Below are 20,575 nucleotides of genomic sequence, written 5' to 3'. Positions count from 1 at the left end.
GGCTCTTGCTCTGTCACCCAGGCTGAAGAGCAGTGGTGCAATCTCACTTCACTGCAGCCTCCGCCTGCTGGGTTCCGGTGATTCTCGTGCCTCAGCCTCCTGAGTAGTTGGGATTACAGGCATGAACCACCATAACTGGCTATTTTTTTTTTTTTTTTGTATTTTTAGTAGAGATGGGGCTTCACCATCATGGCTAGGCTGGTCTTGAACTCCTGACCTCAAGTGATCCACCCACCTCAGCCTCCCAAAGTGCTGGGATCTCAGGTGTGAACCACCACACCTGGCTGGACTAACTCTTAATTGCAGAGTTGGTGTGCAATGTCTTTCAGAGTTCCTCATTAGAACTGAACTCAAATTGCCCACTGGAGTCTCTTGCTTGATAAAACACCCTTTATTGACTTTCTTTTCTCCCCAATCTCACTTTCCCACTTCCAGCGGTGCTTTCTAAGATTATCTCTTAAAACAAAAACAAACTACTTGCAATTGAATTCTTGTTTCTGAATCTACTTCTGGGGGAACCCAAACTAAGAGAGCCGCTGAAATGGAATTGCATATTGAGAATTTAAGATGAGTCTCCGGCATCTGGAATTTATGCAGTTGGAGCTGAATAAAAAATATTTCTTTCAGGAGTCAGGATCTTTGTCTCTGTGACAAAATTTCTTCCACACAAATCACTAAAGCTTTGAACAAAAGATGCAGAAGCTTTGTCTCTGGAAACCACCATTAATTTATGAGGGGAAGATAGGGGTTGTCTTTATTATTCCAGTGCTTTGGATATAGGAAGAAAAAGTCATTAAAGCTAGAAAATCTTCACTAATGGAATGTTTACTTATAAAATTATTCTTAACTCAAATTTTCTTTCCCGCTTAACATTTATTCTACCTCACTCATAATGCACTAGCAGCTAGTGTTAGAATATTTGGTCCAACAATACAAATAAAACTGTAGCTCAATTTTTTTCTTTTTTTTTTGAGATGGAATCTCACTCTGTCTCCCAGGCTGGAGTGCAGTGGTGCGATCTCAGCTCACTGCAACCTCCGTCTCCCGGGTTCAAGTGATTCTTCTCTCTCAGCCTCTTGAGTAGCTGGGACTACAAGTGCATGCCACCATGCCTGGCTAATTTTTTTGTGTTTTTAGTAGAGACGGGGTTTCACCGTATTGGCCAGGCTGGTCTTGAACTCCTGACCTAGTGATCCGCTCGCCTCGGCCTCCCAAAGTGCTGGGATTACAGGTATGAGCCACCGCGCCCGGCCAACTGTAGCTCAGTTTCAATAGGAAATCTAAAATCTTGCAAAATAAGCAGTATTTTATTAAATGTATGAAGGCGATGTTGGGGACTTGCTAGAATCAATGCAAAGCTATGGGCAAATAAAGACCTGGTAGAATAAGACAGGATAAAAAGCGAAGGAGAGAAAATGGATGTGGATAATGACCCTGAGAAGAACTTTCCAACACAGTGATCTGATTATCAAAGGATTAAGTGAAGTTCTTGAGAAAATTAGTGACGTCCTCAAATATGTTTACAAAAATTGATATTCTTTGTGATTATTCTGTGAAAGTTAAGCATGAAGAGATGACTATTGGGTTGTATTAGGCTGTACTTTGGGGAAAAATTCTACTCCAGAATATTCCATTTACATTTTGAGTGACAGAACTGCATTTAAATATTTTCTTTCACAAAATATTTAATCTCAAAGTCTGGCGTATAACACCTTTTAAGAGAATCATGAAAACATCCACTTAGTTTAGTAGATTGAAACAAGGAGGCTCATCCCTTGCCTTACAGAGTCTCCTTTGGTTGAAAATCACTTAAACATTGAACTGAGAACATTTGCTGTGTTTCCTGATTTGTAGATATGTTTCTAAGAAACATATCTATAACTTCCAAACAGTCCCAGCTGGCTGTAGCTAAGGCTGTGTAATTGATAAGATGCATCTGGTTTCAAGGCACAGATTAAGTACAAGGTCAGGCTCTTGCTGTCGCTGGAGAATCCGGTTGCGGTAGGAGCTAAATCTCAGGACCACTTGCTCTATATATGAGTGCCAAGATAATCTAGAGCAGGGAGAGGCAGAGAGGCAGGCAGCCTGCTGGGCTCTTCCTGCTGTTGAAAACTTACCCGGCCCTTACAGAGGAAATTTTCCTCCTCTCTTCTGCCCTGAATGTTTTCCCAAACATGAAGGTAAGAATAATTTCATTACTTTTGTAAATGAAGCTATCTTTTCAAATGAACGGGGGTAATATAAGTGTAATTTAAATGAAGAGGTGTAATACTTAACTGAAAGACATCAAATAAATAGAAGGCCAGAGGAAAATACAGAAGCAAAAGACCTGGGGGTGATTTTTAGAAATCCTTATTTAAACATATTTAACAGTTCAGCCAAAGTGAATTCCTTTTTTTTTTAACTTGTGGTGAAATTATAGGTCCAGAGGTCTGGGAATCAGGAATTGGAGACAATGTTTATGAAAGTCCCGATAAAGTCATAAAGAAATACAATAATACTATTGTTATTTCTTGGGAAAAACTTTCCTCTGGTATATATATATATATATATATATATGTATATATATATACATATATATATACACATATATATGTATATATATATATACATATATATATGTATATATATATATACATATATATATGTATATATATATATACATATATATATGTGTATATATATATACATATATATATACACACACACATATATATATATATATATACACATATATATATTTTTGCTTGTTTGGATTCGGAGCCATGCAGTAGGGTCCTGCGATTTATCTAAGAGCTAATAGAAAAGCAAATTTGCAGGCTTGGAACTTGAGAATTTGAAATCCTGGATCAAAGAGTCAGCATTGTGAGAACACAAGATATGAGTAGATGGAATAAAACTAAAGGTCTAACAAGCATACATGTTGGCCCAATGCAAAAAGGCCAAATATTAAAAAACAAAACAAAACACAACCAAAAAACTATTCAACAAAAGATAAGACCAAAGATAGAAATCACTATCATAGACTAAATCTCTGGAATGCAAAAATAAGTTGAGATTGCTATTCAAATTTTATTATTTTGAGTTTTTGTATTTAAACTTTAAAAATGTTGCATTGTAAGACTGTAGGAATAATTTCACAGATCTGTCAGTGGCTAGATTTCTTCCATAGTCACTGTATTGTCCATTGGGGCACCGAATCCAAGCTCGCTCATTATTGGGGTTAGAGGAGGAGGAAGATATGGGTCTTGATTAAGCCATGCCTTCTGTGAAATTAAATAATTAAAAATTAAACACAAATAACAAAGTTAATTTGTTTAAAGTTATGATGGGCAGTCATAAAAAAGAATGAAATCATGTCCTTTGCAGCAACATGGAGGCAGCTAGAGGTCATTATCCTAAGAAAATTAATGCAGGAACAGACAATCAAATACCCCATGTTCTTAATTTTAAGTGGGAACTAAATATTGGGTACTCATGGACATAAAGATGGCAACACTAGACACTGCCCTCCAGCCTGGGCAATAAGGTGAGACTCTGTCTCAAAAAAAAAAAAAAAAAAAAAAAAAGAAAAGAATATGATGCTCTTCTGAAAGTTATCTAGCCAAAATGTTTTTTCCTAATATTTGTGTTAACTATTAATCTTTTACTTTATTTTACAATAAGAAATCTTAATAATTGCTTTGTGCTTAAAAACATGTTTACAATCATTATTATAATATTTTACTGCTGTAATAATAAATATACTTCTATCCTTTAATTAGTTGACAAAATATCAACAAATAAAGCAATTAATTTTTTAAAAATTTTACATATAGGGGCTTTCCAGCAAAAGTTGGGAAGCCTGATAGACAAGTTCTAAAACAGCTGTAACACTAAAGCAATTATTTCACTCCAAGTCGCATGTAGAGTTCTTACCTGTATTTGAAAGTGGACATTCATATTTTTATGGTAAACCTGAAGGACATGCTTTGGTGATATGTGATAAAGAAGGGACACTTGTGAAAGCCTTGGGCTATCAAGAAGCTAGAAATGGTTTCTATGTCAGACCTTTTAAGAGGAAGCAATGTTTTGGCCCCACAGCCCCCACGTGAACTAAATTCAGAGAGACAGTCACAGGATTCCCTTTGGTTCTCTCTGTGTTCTTGGATAGGAAATAACTTGGGTCTGAGGTGTTTGAGAAGGATGTCAGGGCCAAGGGACTTCCCTCGGAGCTGGCTGTGGCCCAGCCATTTGTTCTGTCCATCCGGGAGAGAGCTGAGCCTGGGGCCTGTGAACCTAGGGAATGGTCGTCACAGTGCCCAAGCACAGTGATGGTCAAGCACAGTAATGTCTCAAATCAGGATTGTAGCTGGGACATACTGGAAGAAGGAGGTAGAGCTAATGCTCATTCACTGACGATAAAGAGGAGAAGATAATTCAGGGGAATGTAGTTCCAGCTTAGCTACATTGACACAGAACAAAAATACCACACACCTTTTCTTTCTTTCTTTTTTTTTTTTTTTTTGAGACAAAGTCTCACTCTGTCGCCCAGGCTGGAGTGCAGAGGTACGATCTCTGTTCACTCCAACTTCCGCCTCCTGGGTTCAAGCGATTCTTCTGCCTCAGCCTCCTGAGTAGCTGGGACTACAGGCGTGCGCCACCATGCCTGGCTAATTTTTGTACTTTTTTTTTTTTTAGTAAAGATGGGGTTTCACCATATTGGCCAGGCTGGTCTTGAACTCCTGACCTCATGATCCACCTGCCTCGGCCTCCCGAAGTGCTGGGATTACAGGCGTGAACCACCACACCCGGCCCCACATACTTCTTCAACCAAACAATTCTTTTATAGAGTCAGTTCAGATGTATGTCTATCACTGTCATTCACGTGATTTGTGTTTGTTCTATCTCTCTTGTTCATTTGTAAGGTATTTTTTCCAAAGGTAATTATCCTAAGGCTAGCAAAATTTCAAGAAATGCTTTTGGTTAGTAGATTCACTTTGTATAACTCATGAACAGAACTGGTCTTGTAATAAGCAGACCTTGATGGGTTATAATGAGTATGTATATGAAGAAGGTGATGACAAAGGCATCCATGATGATAAAAACTATATTTCCTAAAATTTCATTGAAATTCTTTATTTTAAAAAATGCTTTTAAATTTGAGAGAAGATCTTGCTCTGTTGCCCTGGCTGGAGTGTAGTGGTACAATTATGGCTCACTGCAGCCGCTACATCCTGGGCTCAAGTGATCCTCCCACCTTAGTCTTCTGAGTAGCTGGGACTACAAGTGCCCACCACCATGCCTGGCTAATTTTTGTATTTTTTGTTGCGACGAGGTCTCACTATGTTGCCCAGGCTGGCCTCAAACTCCTGGGCTCAAGTGATCCTACCACCTTGTCCTTCCCAAATGCCAGGATTACAGGCATGAGCCACCAAACCTGGCTGAAATTATTTTAAAACACCTGTGACAGAAAGTTAGAAATAATTATTTTCAGTATCCACATTTTGGCTGAGAGTCAAAGGCCAAGAATAAGTACTCAAGATTTTTTGAAATTTTATGGTTTTTTTGGAAATTTTATTCATTTAGTTATTTTATTTGTATACATTTAAGGGGTACAAGTGCAATTTTGTTACATGGATATGTTGGGTAGTGTTGAAGTCTGGGATTTCAGTGTATCTATCTTCCAAATAATGTACATTGTACCCATTAAGTAATTTCTCATCACTCTTCCCCTTTCTATCCCCAACTCTTCTGAGTCTCCAATGTCTATTATTCCATACTTTTTGTCCATGTGTACACATTATTTAGCTCCTACTTGTAAGTGAGAATATGAGGTACTTGATTTTATGTTTCTAAGTTGTTTCACTTAATATAATGACCTCCAGTTCCATCCATGCTGCTGCAAAAGACATGGTTTCATTCTTTTTTAAAAAATTGAACAGTATTTCATTGTGTACATACTGCATTTTCTTTATCCAATCATCTGTTGTTGGACACTTAGGTTGCTTCTATATCTTTGCTATTGTGAATAGTGTTGAGATAAACATACGAGTACGGGTATCTTTCTGATATAATGATTTCTTTTCCTTTGGGTAGATACCCAGTAGTGGGATTGATGGATCCGATGGTAGTTCAAGTTTTAGTTCTTTGAGAAATCTCCATACTGTTTTTTATGGAAGTTGTACTAATTTACATTCCCACCAATAGTATACATTGGTAGGAATATATACTATTCCCTATTCTCACTTATCTCTGCATTCCTACCAACAACTGTTATTTTTTGACATTTTTAAAGAGAGATGGGGTCTTGCTCTGTTATCCAGGTTGGAGAGTAATGGTGCAATCATAGCTCACTGCACCTTTGAATTCCTGGGCTCAAGTGATCCTCCTGCCTCAGCCTTCTGAGTAGCTGGCACTATTTGGGCATGTGCCACCATGTGCAAATATATATATATGTATATTTATATATTTTGAGATGGAGTCTCGCTCTGTCACCTAGGCTGGAGTGCAGTGGCATGATCTCGGCTCACTGTAATCTCCACCTCCTGGGTTCAAGCGATTCTCCTGCCTCAGCCTCCCAAGTAGCTGAGACTACAGGTGTGTGCCAACATGCCTGGTTAATTTTTTGTACTTTTAGTAGAGATGGGGTTTTACCGTGTTAGTCAGGATGGTCTTGATCTCCTGACCTCATGATTTTCCCGCCTCAGCCTCCCAAAGTGTTGGGATTACAGGCGTGAGTCACTGCGTCCCACCGCCCCAAATAATTTTTTAAGAATTATTTTTTTTGTAGAGACAGAGTCTTACTATGTTGCCTAGGCTGGTCTCAAACTTCTGGCTTCAAGCAATCCTCCTGCCTTGTCCTCTCAAAGTGTTGGGATTACAGGTGTGAGCCATCACATTCAGCCAGTTTTTTTACTTTTTAATAGTAGCCATTCTGACTGTGTAAGATGATATCTCCTTGTGGTTTTAATTTAATTCTCTGATGATTAGTGATGTTAAGCACATTTTCATATGCTTGTGAGCCATTTGTATGTCTTTGAAAAATGTCTATTCATGTCCTTTGCCCACTTTTCAATGTTTTTGTTGTTGTTGTTTTTGTTGTTATCATTGTTTGAGTTTCTTGTAGATTCTGGATATTAGTTCTCTGTCAGATGCATAATTTGCAGATATTTTCTCCCATTCTGTAGGTTGTCTGTTCACGCTGTTGATTATTTCTTTTGTTGTAGAGAAGCTTTTAATTTTAATTAAGTTCCATTTGTCTAATCTTGTTTTTGTTGCTTGTGCTTTTGAGGCCTTAGTTATGAATTCTTGGCCTAGACCAATGTCCAGAAGAGTTTTCCCTAGGTTTTCTTCTAGTGTTTTTATAGTTTCAGGTCTTACATTTAAGTTTTCAATCCATGTTGAGTTGATTTTTGTATAAGGTGAGAGACAGGAGGACCTTCACATTTTAAAGTGAGATGCTAGACATTCTATGCAATATTACAAAGAGAGTATTCCCAAATCTGTTTGGTAACCCTTGGGCCATCCCCATTCTCAAGAGAATACAAGATTGTGCATAGGGGATATAGGAAATGCTACCCTATGCACATTTGAGAAAATGTAAAGGTACAGACGTCCTTTAGCAGAGTAAATAAACCCAGCAGTATCAGTTACAGCGTGGACATTCAGAGTTTGGCAGGACATGGATGTGTGCAGGGATCCCATGGCCTGCATATGGATGGTTAAAAGGGAACCAGATTTGGACTGTCAGAGACACTGCCTGAGAGAGTGCTTGACTGCAGGATGAAGCAACCCCAAGAAATAGCATCAGTTTGGAAAGGACCCCCAGGAAGCAGGCATGGGTGAGAATCGAAAGTGATTAACAAAGGGATGAATCATTTGTGCCAGAGTACAGTGGCTACAGAGTAGTAGGAAGACGTCCAAAGAACCACAAAAACACTGCGAGAGATAAACAATCAGCAGTCAAACGTCTAACACATTGATTTGCCATCACCAGACTCCAACTGGATCAGTCAAGCAAGATTCTGTTTTACTCTTGTCTCTCTCATTCCTGTTGCTCTGATTTTGGAGAGGAAAGAGGCAGCTTGGGGAGGTGGGGAAGAGGAGTCAGGTGGCGCAATTTTGAAGTGGACCCCACTCCTCCCTCATTACAAGCACCCAGAAACTGAAAGTAAGAGAGAGAGATTTAAAATTGGAGGATAAATTGAAGTTTGAATATTATAATAGATTGTTTTCTGAAAATGTGACTAGTGGTTAATGCCTAAAAATGACTAGTAAAGCTGTGAAATAGGCTTTCCCAGGGACAAGAAAAAATGAGCTGACACAGCACAGAGGAAAGCCACATTATTGGAAAATAAAAAACACACCCCACATAGCTTATAATTTAAAACAAAAACATCTTAAAAAATTATACGATCCACATGTTTGTTGAAGTCAGAAAAGTATTCATAATCTCCCCCAAATAACTTCCCCCAACATTGTTCACGGTTTCCCAACTCCTTGGCACCTTTTCACCCTTTCGGATATGCTAATCAGCACAATAGGCTTAAACATTTTTAGAACTCTAACAGCCAGAAGCAGGCAGGCAGAATTTTACAACTGAAAAAAAGATACCTAATAAGAGAATGGGTTATCTAAGGATAGTGGAAAGATCCAGAAAATAATGTTAAGAAGACTTTTCATAGGTACATTGAGAAAAAGAGTTTTGGGGAGTTCAGGAAGAAGAGAGAAAATATTGGACTATTAAAATGTGAGATGATTTTAAAGTCCTTTATCCAGAGTTATAAACTGGATGCATTTGATATTCTTAGAGAATCAGTAAAGATTTGAATTGTATCTTCTCCATCACCTTCAGCTATCAGTTAAAGTAGGAAAATACATACAGTTAAAGTAGGAAAATATATAATAGAAACTACCTATAATTTGACAACCAGAAATAAACTATTATGCTTTATTATATTTCTTTCTAGATTTTGTTTTTCAATGCACATTAGATTTTTCAAACAAAATGTAATCACATCTTATGTACAATTTCGTAACCTATCAGATCCTCAATATTTAGGCTTGTGCTATCACATAAAGATGATTATAAAAGGCCTCAGGAGTGTTTTAAACATCAAAAGGACCACCCACAGTACTAAAGAATAAGATGAGAGTCACTGCCCCCTGCTTACTGCTGTGCTTCAACCTTGATTACCAACTTAGGAAGCTTGGTTTCTTTTTAAAATCAGCCATTTGCACTGCTACTTCATTCAGGTTTTCTCTCCTCTTGGTATCCCTCCGGAGTGCTGTAGTCAGAGAGAACCGGAGTGGAATAAGGGATTAAAAGATGATGGGACCTTAAGGAAATGCTCGAAACCATTTAAGTCTACTGAGTATTTTCAATTTGTGTGTCCATGGCATCACCCAACCCTTACTTGTCTTTACAGAATTCAGCGGTAGGAGATAGGGTTTGACAGGATTGTACCAAATTTTTATTTTTTTTAAAAAAAGCATTTATTTATCTTTGTAATTTATTTCTTTTAACTGACAAATAAAAATTGTGTCTATTTATTGTGCACAACATGATGTTATAAAATATGTATATATTGTAGAATGGCTCAATTGAGCTAATTAACCGTATGCATTACCTCCCATACTTTTGTAGGGAGAATACTTAAAATCTACTCTCTTAGGAGTTTTTAAGAATATAATACATTGTTCTAGAGCAGCCTGGCCAACATAGTGAGACCCAGTCTCTACTAAAAATTCAAAAATTAGCCAGGCATGTTGGCGCTCACCTGTAATCCCAGCTACTTGGGAGGCCGAGGCAAGAGAATCACTTGAATCTGGGAGGCAGAGGTTGCAGTGAGCCAAGGCTGCGCCAATGCACTCCAACCTGAGTGACAGAGCGAGACTCCATCTCAAAAAAAAAAAAAAGAAAAGAAAAAGAATATAATATATTGGTATTAAGTAAGTCACCATTTTGTATGATAGATCTCTTGAACTTATTCCTTCTATGTAACTGAAGTTTTGTAACCTTTGACCAACATCTCTTCAACAATCCCCACCCTGCTCCCACGGCCCTTGGTAACCATTTTACTCTTTACTTTTTAGACTTCAACATTTTTAGATTCCAAATGTAAGTATTTTTCTAGAAAGAAAAATACTGAATGATTTATTTCTGCTTGTTTTATTTCACTTAATATAATGTTATCTGGGTTAATCCATGTTGTCACAAATGACAGAATTTTCTTCTTTTTTTAAGGCCAAGTACTATTTCATTGTGTCTCTTTACCACATTTTCTTTATCCCCTTATCCTTTGATGGACACTTAGGTTGGTTCTGTATCTTGGCTATTGTAAATAATGCAGCAATGAACATGGGAGTGCACATTTCTCTTTGATATACTGATTTCATTTACTTTGGCTATATACCCTGTAGGGGATTGCTGAATCATATGCTAGTTCTATTTTTAATTTTTTGAAGATCCTTCAAGCTTCTATTTAAAATAGAAACTTAAAAAGATAAGCAGAGTCACTTAGCCTTCTCCATGGTTCTTTCATTTTTATACTGCCAAGTCACAAATCTTGACTTGTACAAATGTAATAGTTTTCAAATCATTTAAGAAATGTAAGCTAGAACTATTAATGACAACTATAGTAACACTAAAATAACTTATCAAAGGATACACATGATGTAAATTCTGACATCAAAAAAATATAAACTGTTTGACGGGAGAGTAAAAATGTAGAGTTGTATGCAAAGTTAAGTTGTAATCACCTTGAAATAGGCTCTTGTGATTATAAGATGTGCTCTGGAAGCCTCATAATAAGCACAAAGCAAAAATCTTTAGTAGAAGCACAAAACAGAAATAGTATTCAAAGAATACCACTATTGAAAACCGCGAAACCACAAAGACAGCAGGACAGAAAGAAAGAAAAATGTATCTTCCAGCCTGGGCAACATAGGGTGGCCCTATCTCTACAATAACTTAAAAAAAAATTAGCTGGATGTGGTGGCACATACCTGTGGTCCCAGCTACTCACAAAGGCTGAGGTGGGAGCATCATTTGAGCCTGGGAGGTCGAGGGTGCAGTGAGCTGTGATCACACTACTGCACTCCAGCCTGGGCAAGAGAGGCCCTATCTCCAAAAAAAAAGTATCTACAATACCACAACAACAACAACAAGAAAAACAACAACAACAAGAAAAACAACAACAACAACATAACAAAATGGCAGTAGTAAGTCCTTATCTATCAATAATGACCTTGAATGTAAATGAATTAAGTTCTCCAATAAAAAGATATAGAGTAAGTGAATGAATAAAAAAACAAGACCCAACTATACGTTACCTGCAGGAAACTCACCTCGCTTTTAAGGGCACACAGATTGAAAATTAGGCAATGGAAGAAAGATATTCCACATCAATAGAAACCAAAAGAAAGCAGGGATAACTATACTTATATAAGACAAAATAGACTTAAAGTCAAAAACTGTAAAAAAATGTAAGGACATTATATGATGATAAAGGAGTCAACTCATCAAGAGGGTATAACAATTGTAAATATATATGCACCCAACTTCAGAGAACCTAAATATATAAAATAAATATTAAGGATATGATGGAAGAGACAGATTGCAATACAATTATAGTAGGGTATTTCAATACGCCACTTTCAACAATGAAAGATAATCCAGAAAATTAGTAAGAAAACATTGGATTTGAATATCGCTTTAGACCTAATGAATCTAACAGACACACACACACACACACACACACACAGAACATGCCATCCAACAGCAACAGAATGCACATTCTTCTCAAGTGCACACAGAACTTTCTCCAGGACAGATAACATGTTAGGGGGAAAAACAAGCTTCAGCAAATCTAAGAAGATTGAAATTATATCAAGTATCTTTTTTTTTTTTTTGAGTTGGAGTCTTGCTCTGTCACCCAGGCTGTAGTGCAGTGGTCTGATCTCAGCTCACTACAACCTCCACCTCCCAGGCTCAAGTGATTCTCCCACCTCATCCCTCCCGAGTAGCTGGGACTACAGGCATGCACCACCACATCCAGTTAATTTTTGTATTTTTAGTAGAGATGGGGTTTCACCATGTTGGCCAGGCTGGACTTAAACTCCTGACCTCAAGTGATCTGCCCACCTTGGCCTCCCAAAGTGCTGGGATTACAGGTGTGAGCCACCACACCTGGCCTCAAGTATCTTTTCTGACCACAGTGATATGACACTAGAAATCAATTATGGGAGGAAGCTAGGTGTCATGTTATGTGCCTGTAGTCCCAGCTAATTGGAAAGCTGAGGTGGGAGGATTGCTTAAGTCCAGGAGTTCAAGGCTGCAGTAGCTATGACTGTGCCAGTGCACTCCAGCCTGGGTGACAGAAAAAGACCCTGTCTCTAAAAATAAATAAATAAAAATAAATGAATGAATATAGGGGTAATTTTGAAAAATCCACAAATATATGGAAATTAGCATGCTCCTCAACAACCAATAGGTCAATGAAATTAAAAGGGAAATTAAAAATCTTTGGATAACAAGATAAAAATCTTGTTATCTTAAGATAAACAAAAATGGAAACACAACATAGCAAACATATGGGATACAGCAAAAACAGTTCAAAGAGGAACGTTTATAACAATAAATGCCTACATCAAAGAGAAGAAAGATTTAAAATAAATAAGCTAATGTCATACCTCAAGGAAACAGAAAAAGAAGAATAAACTAAGCCAAAGTTAGCATAAGAAAGGAAATAATAAAAATCAGAGCAGGAATAAATGAAATAGAGACTAGAAAAACAATACAAAAGATAGATAAAATAAGTTCTTTTTTGAAAAGATGAACAAATTTGACAAACTAGATTAATTTAAAAAAAAGAGAAGATTCATAATACCACAAAAATACAAAAGATCATCAGGGATTATCATCAACAATTATACACCAACAAACTGGATAACTAAGAAGAAGTGGTTAAATTCTTCTGTCCATTTAGGTCCTGTAAAGTGTTTCTGTAAAGTGTTGTTCAAGTTTAATGTTTTCTTATTAATTTTCTGTCTGGATGATCTTCCAGCATTGAAAGTGAGGTATGGAAGTTTTCTACTGTTACATTGCAATCCATCAGATCCTGTGGATCTGAAGAAAGAGATGGGTTGCAATACAATATTTATATATTGTATAAATATAAATATCTGTTTTATATGTTTAGGTGCTCCAAAGCATACAACATAAAAAGACTGAATCATAAAGAAATAGAAAATCTGCACAGACCAATAATGAGTAAAAAGATTGAATCTATAATAAAAGTTCTCCCATTAAAAAAAAAAAAAAAGCAGAGGACTTGATGGATTCATGGCTGAATTCTACCAAACATTTATTTTTTATTTTTCCTCACTGTCACCACTTTTATTCAACATAATACTGAAAGTCCTAACCATAGCAATTAGGCAAGACAACAAAATAAATGGTGTTCAAATTTAAAGGGAAGAGGTCAAGTTATTCTTGCTTTTAAACAACATGAACTTATATTTAGAAAAAAATGTAGGCCGGGCATGGTGGCTCATGCCCGTAATTCCAGCACTTTGGGAGGCCAAGGAGGGAGGATCACCTGAGGTTAGGAGTTTGAGACCAGCCTGTCCAACATGGGGAAACCCCGTCTCTACTAAAAATACAAAACTTCACTGGGCATAGTGGTGCATGCCTATAATCTCAGCTACTCAGGAGACTGAGGCAGGAGAATTGCTTGAGCTTGGGAGGCCGAGGTTGCAGTGAGCCAAAATCATGCCACTGCACTCCAGCCTGGGTGACAGAGCAAGACTCTGTCTCCAAAAAAAAAAAAAAAAAAAAGTAAAGACTACACTAAATAAATCTTAGCACTGATGAATTAATTCAGTAAATTTTCAGGCTACCAAATTAACATGCAAAAATCAGCAGCATTCCTACATGCTAACAGAGATGATTCTGAAAAGAAAATCAAGAAATAAATTCCATTTATAAAAGCTATAAAATAAAATACCACGGAATAAATTTAATCAAAGAAGTTAATGATTCTACAAAAAATACTATAAAACACTGATGAAAGTAATTTAAGAGAACACAAAAAAGGAAAGATATCCCATGCTCATGGATTGGAAAAATTAATACCATTAAAATATCTATACTCCCCAAAGTGATCTACAGATTCAATGTAATCTCTATCAAGATACCAATGAAATTATTCACAGACATAGAAAAAATTCTAAAAATTTATGAAACAGCAAAAGACTCCAAGTAGCTAAAGAAATTCTGAATAATAATAGTGCTGGAGGCATCACACTACCTGCTTTTAAATTATACTACAAAGCTACAACAAAAGTAGATTATTAAAAAAAACAAAAATAGTTTATACAAAAAAAAGTAGTATGCTAACAAAAATAGCATACTACTGTCCTAAAAACAGACACATAGATGGCTGAACAGGATAGAGAACCAAGAAATAAATTCATGTATTTACAGCCAACTCATTTCTGGCAAAAGTGGTAAGAACATAAATTGGGCTGGGCATGGTGGCTTATGCCTGTAATCGCAGCACTTTGGAAGGCCGAGGTGGGCGGATCACCAGGTTTGGAGTTCGAGACCAGCCTGACCAACATGGTGAAACCCCGTGTCTACTAAAAAAAATACAATAATCAGCTGGGCGTGGTGGCACGCACCTGTAATCCCAGCTACTCAGGAGACTGAGGCAGGAGAATGGTTTGAACCTGTGAGGTGGAAGTTGCAGCGAGCTAAGAACATGCCATTGCACTCCAGCCTGGGTGACAGAGCAAGACTCTGTCTCAAAAACAAACAAACAAACAAAAAAAAACAACAAAAAAAATACATTGGAGGCCATGCGCAGTGGCTCATGCCTGTAATCCCAGCACTTTGGGAGGCCGAGGTGGGTAGATCACAAGGTCAGGAGTTCAAGACCAGCCTGGCCAACATAGTGAAACCCCATCCTACTAAAAATATGAAAATTAGCCAGGTATGGTGGCACACACCTGTAGTCCCATCTACTTGGGAGGCTGAGGCAGGAGAATTGCTTGAACCCAGGAGGTGGAGGTTGCAGTGAGCTGAGACCATGCCACTGCACTCCAGCCTGGGCAACAGAGTGAGACTACTCTGTCTCAAAAAAAAAAAAAAAAAAAAGAAGAACATAAGAAGAACATACATTCGGGGCTGGGCGCAGTGGCTCAGAGCTGTAATCCCAGCACTTTGGGAGGCTGAGGTGGGTGGATCATGAAGTTAGGAGTTTGAGACCAGCCTGACCAACATGGTGAAACCCCGTCTCTACTAAAAATACAGAAATTTGCTGGGCGTGGTGGCACGTGCCTGTAATTTCAGCTACTCAGGAGGCTGAGGCAGGAGAATCGCTTGAACCCAGGAGGTGGAGGTTGCAGTGAGCCGAGATCGCACTACTGCAGTCCAGCCTGGGTAACAGAGTGAGACTGTCAAAAAAAAAAAAAAAAAAAAAAAAAAAAAAGAAGAACATACATTGGGGAAAGGACAATCTCTTTAAGAAATGTTTTTGGGAAACCTGGGCATCCATATTTATAAGAATAAAACTAGATTCCTATCTTCTGTCATATACAAAAATAACTCAAAATGAATTAGACTTAAATGTAAAATGTGAAATTATGAAACGACTAGAAGAAAACATAGGGAAACAGCATAGATCAATGGTCTAGGCAACGTTTTTTGGGGTAAGATCTCAAAAACACAGAAAACAAAAGTAAAAATGGGCAAATGGGATTATATCAAGCTAAAAAGTTCTACAAAGCAAACAATCAAAAGAGTAAAGAGAGACAACCTATGGAATTAGAGAAAATATTTGCAAGCTGTTCATCTGACAAGGGATAAAGAATCAAAATATATAGGGAAGTAACTCAGTAGCGTATATTAATAATAATATTAATCTGATTAACAATGGGCAAATGCTCTGAATAGACATTTTTCAAAAGAAGACATACAAATGGCTAACAGGTATATGAAAAAATGCTCAATATCACTAATTGTATTAGGCCATTATTTGTGTTGCTATAAAGAAATACCTGAGACTGGGTAATTTATAAATAAAAGAGGTTTAATTGCCTTGTGGTTCTGCAGGCTGCATAAACATGGCATCAACATCAGCTCAGCTTCTGGTGACGCCTTCAGGGAGATTTTACTCATGGTGGAAGGTGAAGCAAGAGCAGACATGTCATATGGCAATAGTGAGAGCAAGAATGAGTGAGGGGGCCAGGTGTGGTGGCTCACACCTGTAATCCTGACACTTTGGGAGGCTGAGGCAGGCAGATCACCTGAGGTCAGGAGTTAAAGACCAGCCTGGCCAACATGGTGAAACCCTGTCTTTACTAAAAATACAAAATTTAGCCAGGCATGGTAGCAGGTGCCTGTAATCATAGCTACTCAGGAGGCTGAGGCAGGAGAATCACTTGAACCCAGGGGGTGGAGGTTGCAGTGAGCCGAGATTGTGCCATTGCACTCCAGCCTGGGCGACAGAGCAAGGACTGTCTAAAAAAAAAAAAAAAAAAAAGAATGAGAGAGGGGGAAAATGTCATGCACTTTAAAACAATCAGATCTTGGCTGCTCTGTCTATGGAATAGCCATTCTTTATTCCTTTACTTTCTTAATAAACTTGCTTTCCCTTTACTCTATGGACTCGCCCTGAATTCTTTCTTGTGTGAGATCCAAGAACCTTCTCTTGGGGTCTGAAATAGGACCCCTTTCCAGTAACAGAAATACATATGACCCTCTCAATGGGTGGAATAAGAACATTCAGTAGGATTCAACACTCATTCTTGATGATACAAAAGAAGTAATAAAATCTCTCTACAGCTTATGAGTGGTTGAACCAGATTCAGAACTGCTCTCCAGAGGACTTTTGGAAATTTGGGGATGGAGAAGGAAATTTGTTGTCAGAATGATTAAGGAATGTCATCAATATTTCACAACTAGGCCCAGAAGTTTTAACACCTTGCAACGTATAGGACATCCCTGCCTAAAGAAAAAATGCTGCTCCCTCTCCCTCTCCCTCTCCCTCTCCCTCTCCCTCTCCCCACGGTCTCCCTCTCCCTCTCTTTCCATGGTCTCCCTCTCCCTCTCTTTCCACGGTCTCCCTCTGATGCCGAGCCGAAGCTGGACGGTACTGCTGCCATCTCAGCTCACTGCAACCTCCCTGCCTAATTCTCCTGCCTCAGCCTGCTGAGTGCCTGCGATTGCAGGCGCGCGCCGCCACGCCTGACTGGTTTTCGTATTTTTTTGGTGGAGACGGGGTTTTGCTGTGTCGGCCGGGCTGGTCTCCAGCTCCTAACCGCGAGTGATCTGCCAGCCTCGGCCTCCCGAGGTGCCGAGATTGCAGACGGAGTCTCGTTAACTCAGTGCTCAATGGCGCCCAGGCTGGAGTGCAGTGGCGTGATCTCGGCTCGCTACAACCACCTCCCAGCCGCCTGCCTTGGCCTCCCAAAGAGCCGAGATTGCAGCCTCTGCCCGGCCGCCCCCCCGTCTGGGAAGCAAGGAGCGTCTCCGCCTGGCCGCCCATCGTCCGGGATGTGAGGAGACCCTCTGCCTGGCTGCCCAGTCTGGAAAGTGAGGAGCGTCTCTGCCCGGCCGCCATCCCATCTAGGAAGTGAGGAGCGCCTCTTCCCGGCCGCCATCACATCTGGGAAGTGAGGAGCGTCTCTGCCCGGCCGCCCATCCTCTGAGATGTGGGGAGCACCTCTGCCCTGCCGCCCCGTCCGGGATGTGAGGAGCGTCTCTGCCCGGCTGCCCCGTCTGAGAAGTGAGGAGACCCTCTGCCTGGCAACCGCCCCGTCTGAGAAGTGAGCAGCCCCTCCGCCCAGCAGCCGCCCCGTCTGGGAAGTGAGGAGCGTCTCCGCCTGGCAGCCACCTCGTCCGGGAGGGAGGTGGGGGGGTCAGCCCCCCGCCCGGCCAGCCGCCCCGTCCGGGAGGGAGGTGGGGGGTCAGCCCCCCGCCCGGCCAGCCGCCCCGTCCGGGAGGGAGGTGGGGGGGTCAGCCCCCCGCCCGGCGAGCCGCCCCGTCCGGGAGGTGAGGGGCGCCTCTGCCCGGCCACTCCTACTGGGAAGTGAGGAGCCCCTCTGCCCGGCCAGCTGCCCCGTCCGGGAGGTGAGGGGCGCCTCTGCCCGGCCGCCCCTACTGGGAAGTGAGGAGCCCCTCTGCCTGGCCAGCCAGCTGCCCCGTCCGGGAGGGAGGTGGGGGGGTCAGCCCCCCGCCCAGCCAGCCGCCCCGTCCGGGAGGGAGGTGGGGGGGTCAGCACCCCGCCCGGCCAGCCGCCCCGTCCGGGAGGTGAGGGGCGCCTCTGCCTGGCCGCCCCTACTGGGAAGTGAGGAGCCCCTCTGCCCGGCCAGCCGCTCCGTCCGGGAGGGAGGTGGGGGGTCAGCCCCCCGCCCGGCCAGCCGCCCCGTCTGGGAGGGAGGTTGGGGGGTCAGCCCTCCCGCCCGGCCAGCCGCCCCGTCCGGGAGGGAGGTGGGGGGGTCAGCCCCCCGCCCGGCGCCACCCCGTCCAGGAGGGAGGTGGGGGGGTCAGCCCCCCGCCCGGCCAGCCACCCCGTCCGGGAGGTGAGGGGCGCCTCTGCCCGGCCGCCCCTACTGGGAAGTGAGGAGCCCCTCTGCCCGGCCACCACCCCGTCTGGGAGGTGTACCCAACAGCTCATTGAGAACGGGCCATGAAGACAATGGCGGTTTTGTGGAATGGAAAGGGGGGAAAGGTGGGGAAAAGATTGAGAAATCGGATGGTTGCTGTGTCTGTGTAGAAAGAGGTAGACATGGGAGACTTCATTTTGTTCTGTACTAAGAAAAATTCTTCTGCCTTGGGATCCTGTTGATCTGTGACCTTACCCCCAACCCTGTGCTCTCTGAAACATGTGCTGTATCCACTCAGGGTTGAATGGATTAAGGGCGGTGCAAGACGTGCTTTGTTAACCAGATGCTTGAAGGCAGCATGCTCATTAAGAGTCATCACCACTCCCTAATCTCAAGTACCCAGGGACACAAACACTGCGGAGGGCCGCAAGGTCCTCTGCCTAAGAAAACCAGAGAACTTTCTTCACTTGTTTATCTGCTGACCTTCCCTCCACTATTGTCCTGTGACCCTGCCAAATCCCCCTCTGCAAGAAACACCCAAGAATGATCAATAAAAAATAAAAAATAAAAAAAAAACAAAACAAAAAAACAAACAATCAGATCTTAATGAGACTCACTGTTGCAAGGATGACACTGACGGGATGGTGCTAAACAATGTATGAGAAATCCACCCCTTCCAACAGGCACCCACCTCTAACATGGGGATTACATTTCAACATGAGATTTGAAAGGGACATCTAAACTATACCATTCCACCCCTGGTCCCCTGAATCCCATGGCCTTCTCACACTATAAAAGACAATGATACCTGCCCAATAGTCACCCAAAGTCTTAACTCATTCCAGCATTAATTGGAAAGTCTCAAGTCTGAAGGACAAGGTCCAATCTGGAGATAAGTTTCTTCTACCTATGAGTTTGTAAAATCAAAACAAATTACTTACTTCCAAGATAGAATTGGGGTACAGGCATTAGGTAAACTCTCCTTTCCCAAAGAAGAGAAATCAGCCAATAGAAGGAGGCTACAGGCCCCATGGAAGTCTGAAACATAACTTGGCAGTCATTAAATCCTAAAGCTTCAAAATAATCTCCTTTGGCTCCAGGTTCCACATCCAGGACACACTGCTGTGAGGGATGGGCTCCACTCCACCTCTTGGGCAGTTTTACTTCTTTGGCTTTGTGGGGTTCAGCCACCACAGTTGCTCTCATGGGTTGGAGTTGAGTGCCTAAAGCTTTTCCAAGCTCAATATGCCAGCTACTGGTAGATCTGCCATTCTGGGGTCTGGAGGACAGTGATCCCCTTTCCACTAATTCACTAGGCAGTACTCCAGTGGGGACTGAGTGGGGGGTTCCAACCCTGCATTTCCCCTCTTTGCTGCCCTTGTAGAGGTTCCCTGTGAGGGCTCCACCCCTACAGCCGGCTTCTGCCTGGGCAACCAGGCTTTCTCATACATCCTCTGAAATCTAGTTGGAGGCTGCCAAGCCTCCTTCACTCTTGCACTATGTGTGCCTATGAGCTTAACACCACATGGAAGCTGCCAAGGCTTACAGTTTGCACTCACTGAAGCAGCAGCCCAAGCTGTATGTGGGGCTCACTGAGCCAAGGCTGGAGCTAGAGAGTGGCCTGCATGCAGGGAGCAGTGTCTTAAGGCTGTGCAGGGCAGCAAGACCCTGGGCCTGGCCCATGAAACCATTCTTTCCTCCCAAACCTCCTGACCTGTGATGGGAGGGGCTGCCTCAAAGATCTCTAAAGTGCCTTCGAGACCTTTTCTCCATTGTCTTGGCTATTAACACTTGGCTTCCTTTTAGTCATGCAAATCTCTGTAGCAAGTCGTTGCTCCACAGCCCTCCTTGAATTCCTCTCCTGATGATGCTTTTTCTTTCTCTGCTGCTTGGCCAGGCTGCAGATTTTTCAAACTTTTGTACTCTGCTTCCCTTTCATGTATAAATTCCAACTTTAAGTCATTTCTTTGCTCCTAAATCT

At 41.3% G+C, this 20,575-nt stretch overlaps 1 protein-coding gene and 1 non-coding gene across 2 annotated transcripts in view; one reads left to right on the top strand and one right to left on the bottom strand.

Moving 5' to 3' along the window:
• Nucleotides 1–1,873: 1,873 nt before the first annotated feature.
• The window catches only part of C7 (complement C7), an 82,510-nt gene continuing 63,808 nt past the window's right edge, over nucleotides 1,874–20,575 (top strand). The window contains exon 1 of the mRNA XM_031003284.3: nucleotides 1,874–2,180. Coding sequence (XP_030859144.2) covers nucleotides 2,175–2,180 — 6 coding nt within the window. The 5' untranslated portion in view covers nucleotides 1,874–2,174. The remainder of the gene's footprint in view (nucleotides 2,181–20,575) is intronic.
• Nucleotides 3,817–3,878, bottom strand: LOC115931321 (U7 small nuclear RNA). The gene has a single exon (XR_004067829.1). It is a non-coding gene; the product is annotated as a U7 small nuclear RNA (small nuclear RNA).

Source organism: Gorilla gorilla, chromosome 19, assembly GCF_029281585.2.
Source record: "Gorilla gorilla gorilla isolate KB3781 chromosome 19, NHGRI_mGorGor1-v2.1_pri, whole genome shotgun sequence".
Taxonomy (NCBI): Eukaryota; Metazoa; Chordata; class Mammalia; order Primates; family Hominidae; genus Gorilla; species Gorilla gorilla.
Note: the sequence above shows the minus strand (reverse complement) of the source record. Positions and strands in the feature narration are given on the sequence as shown.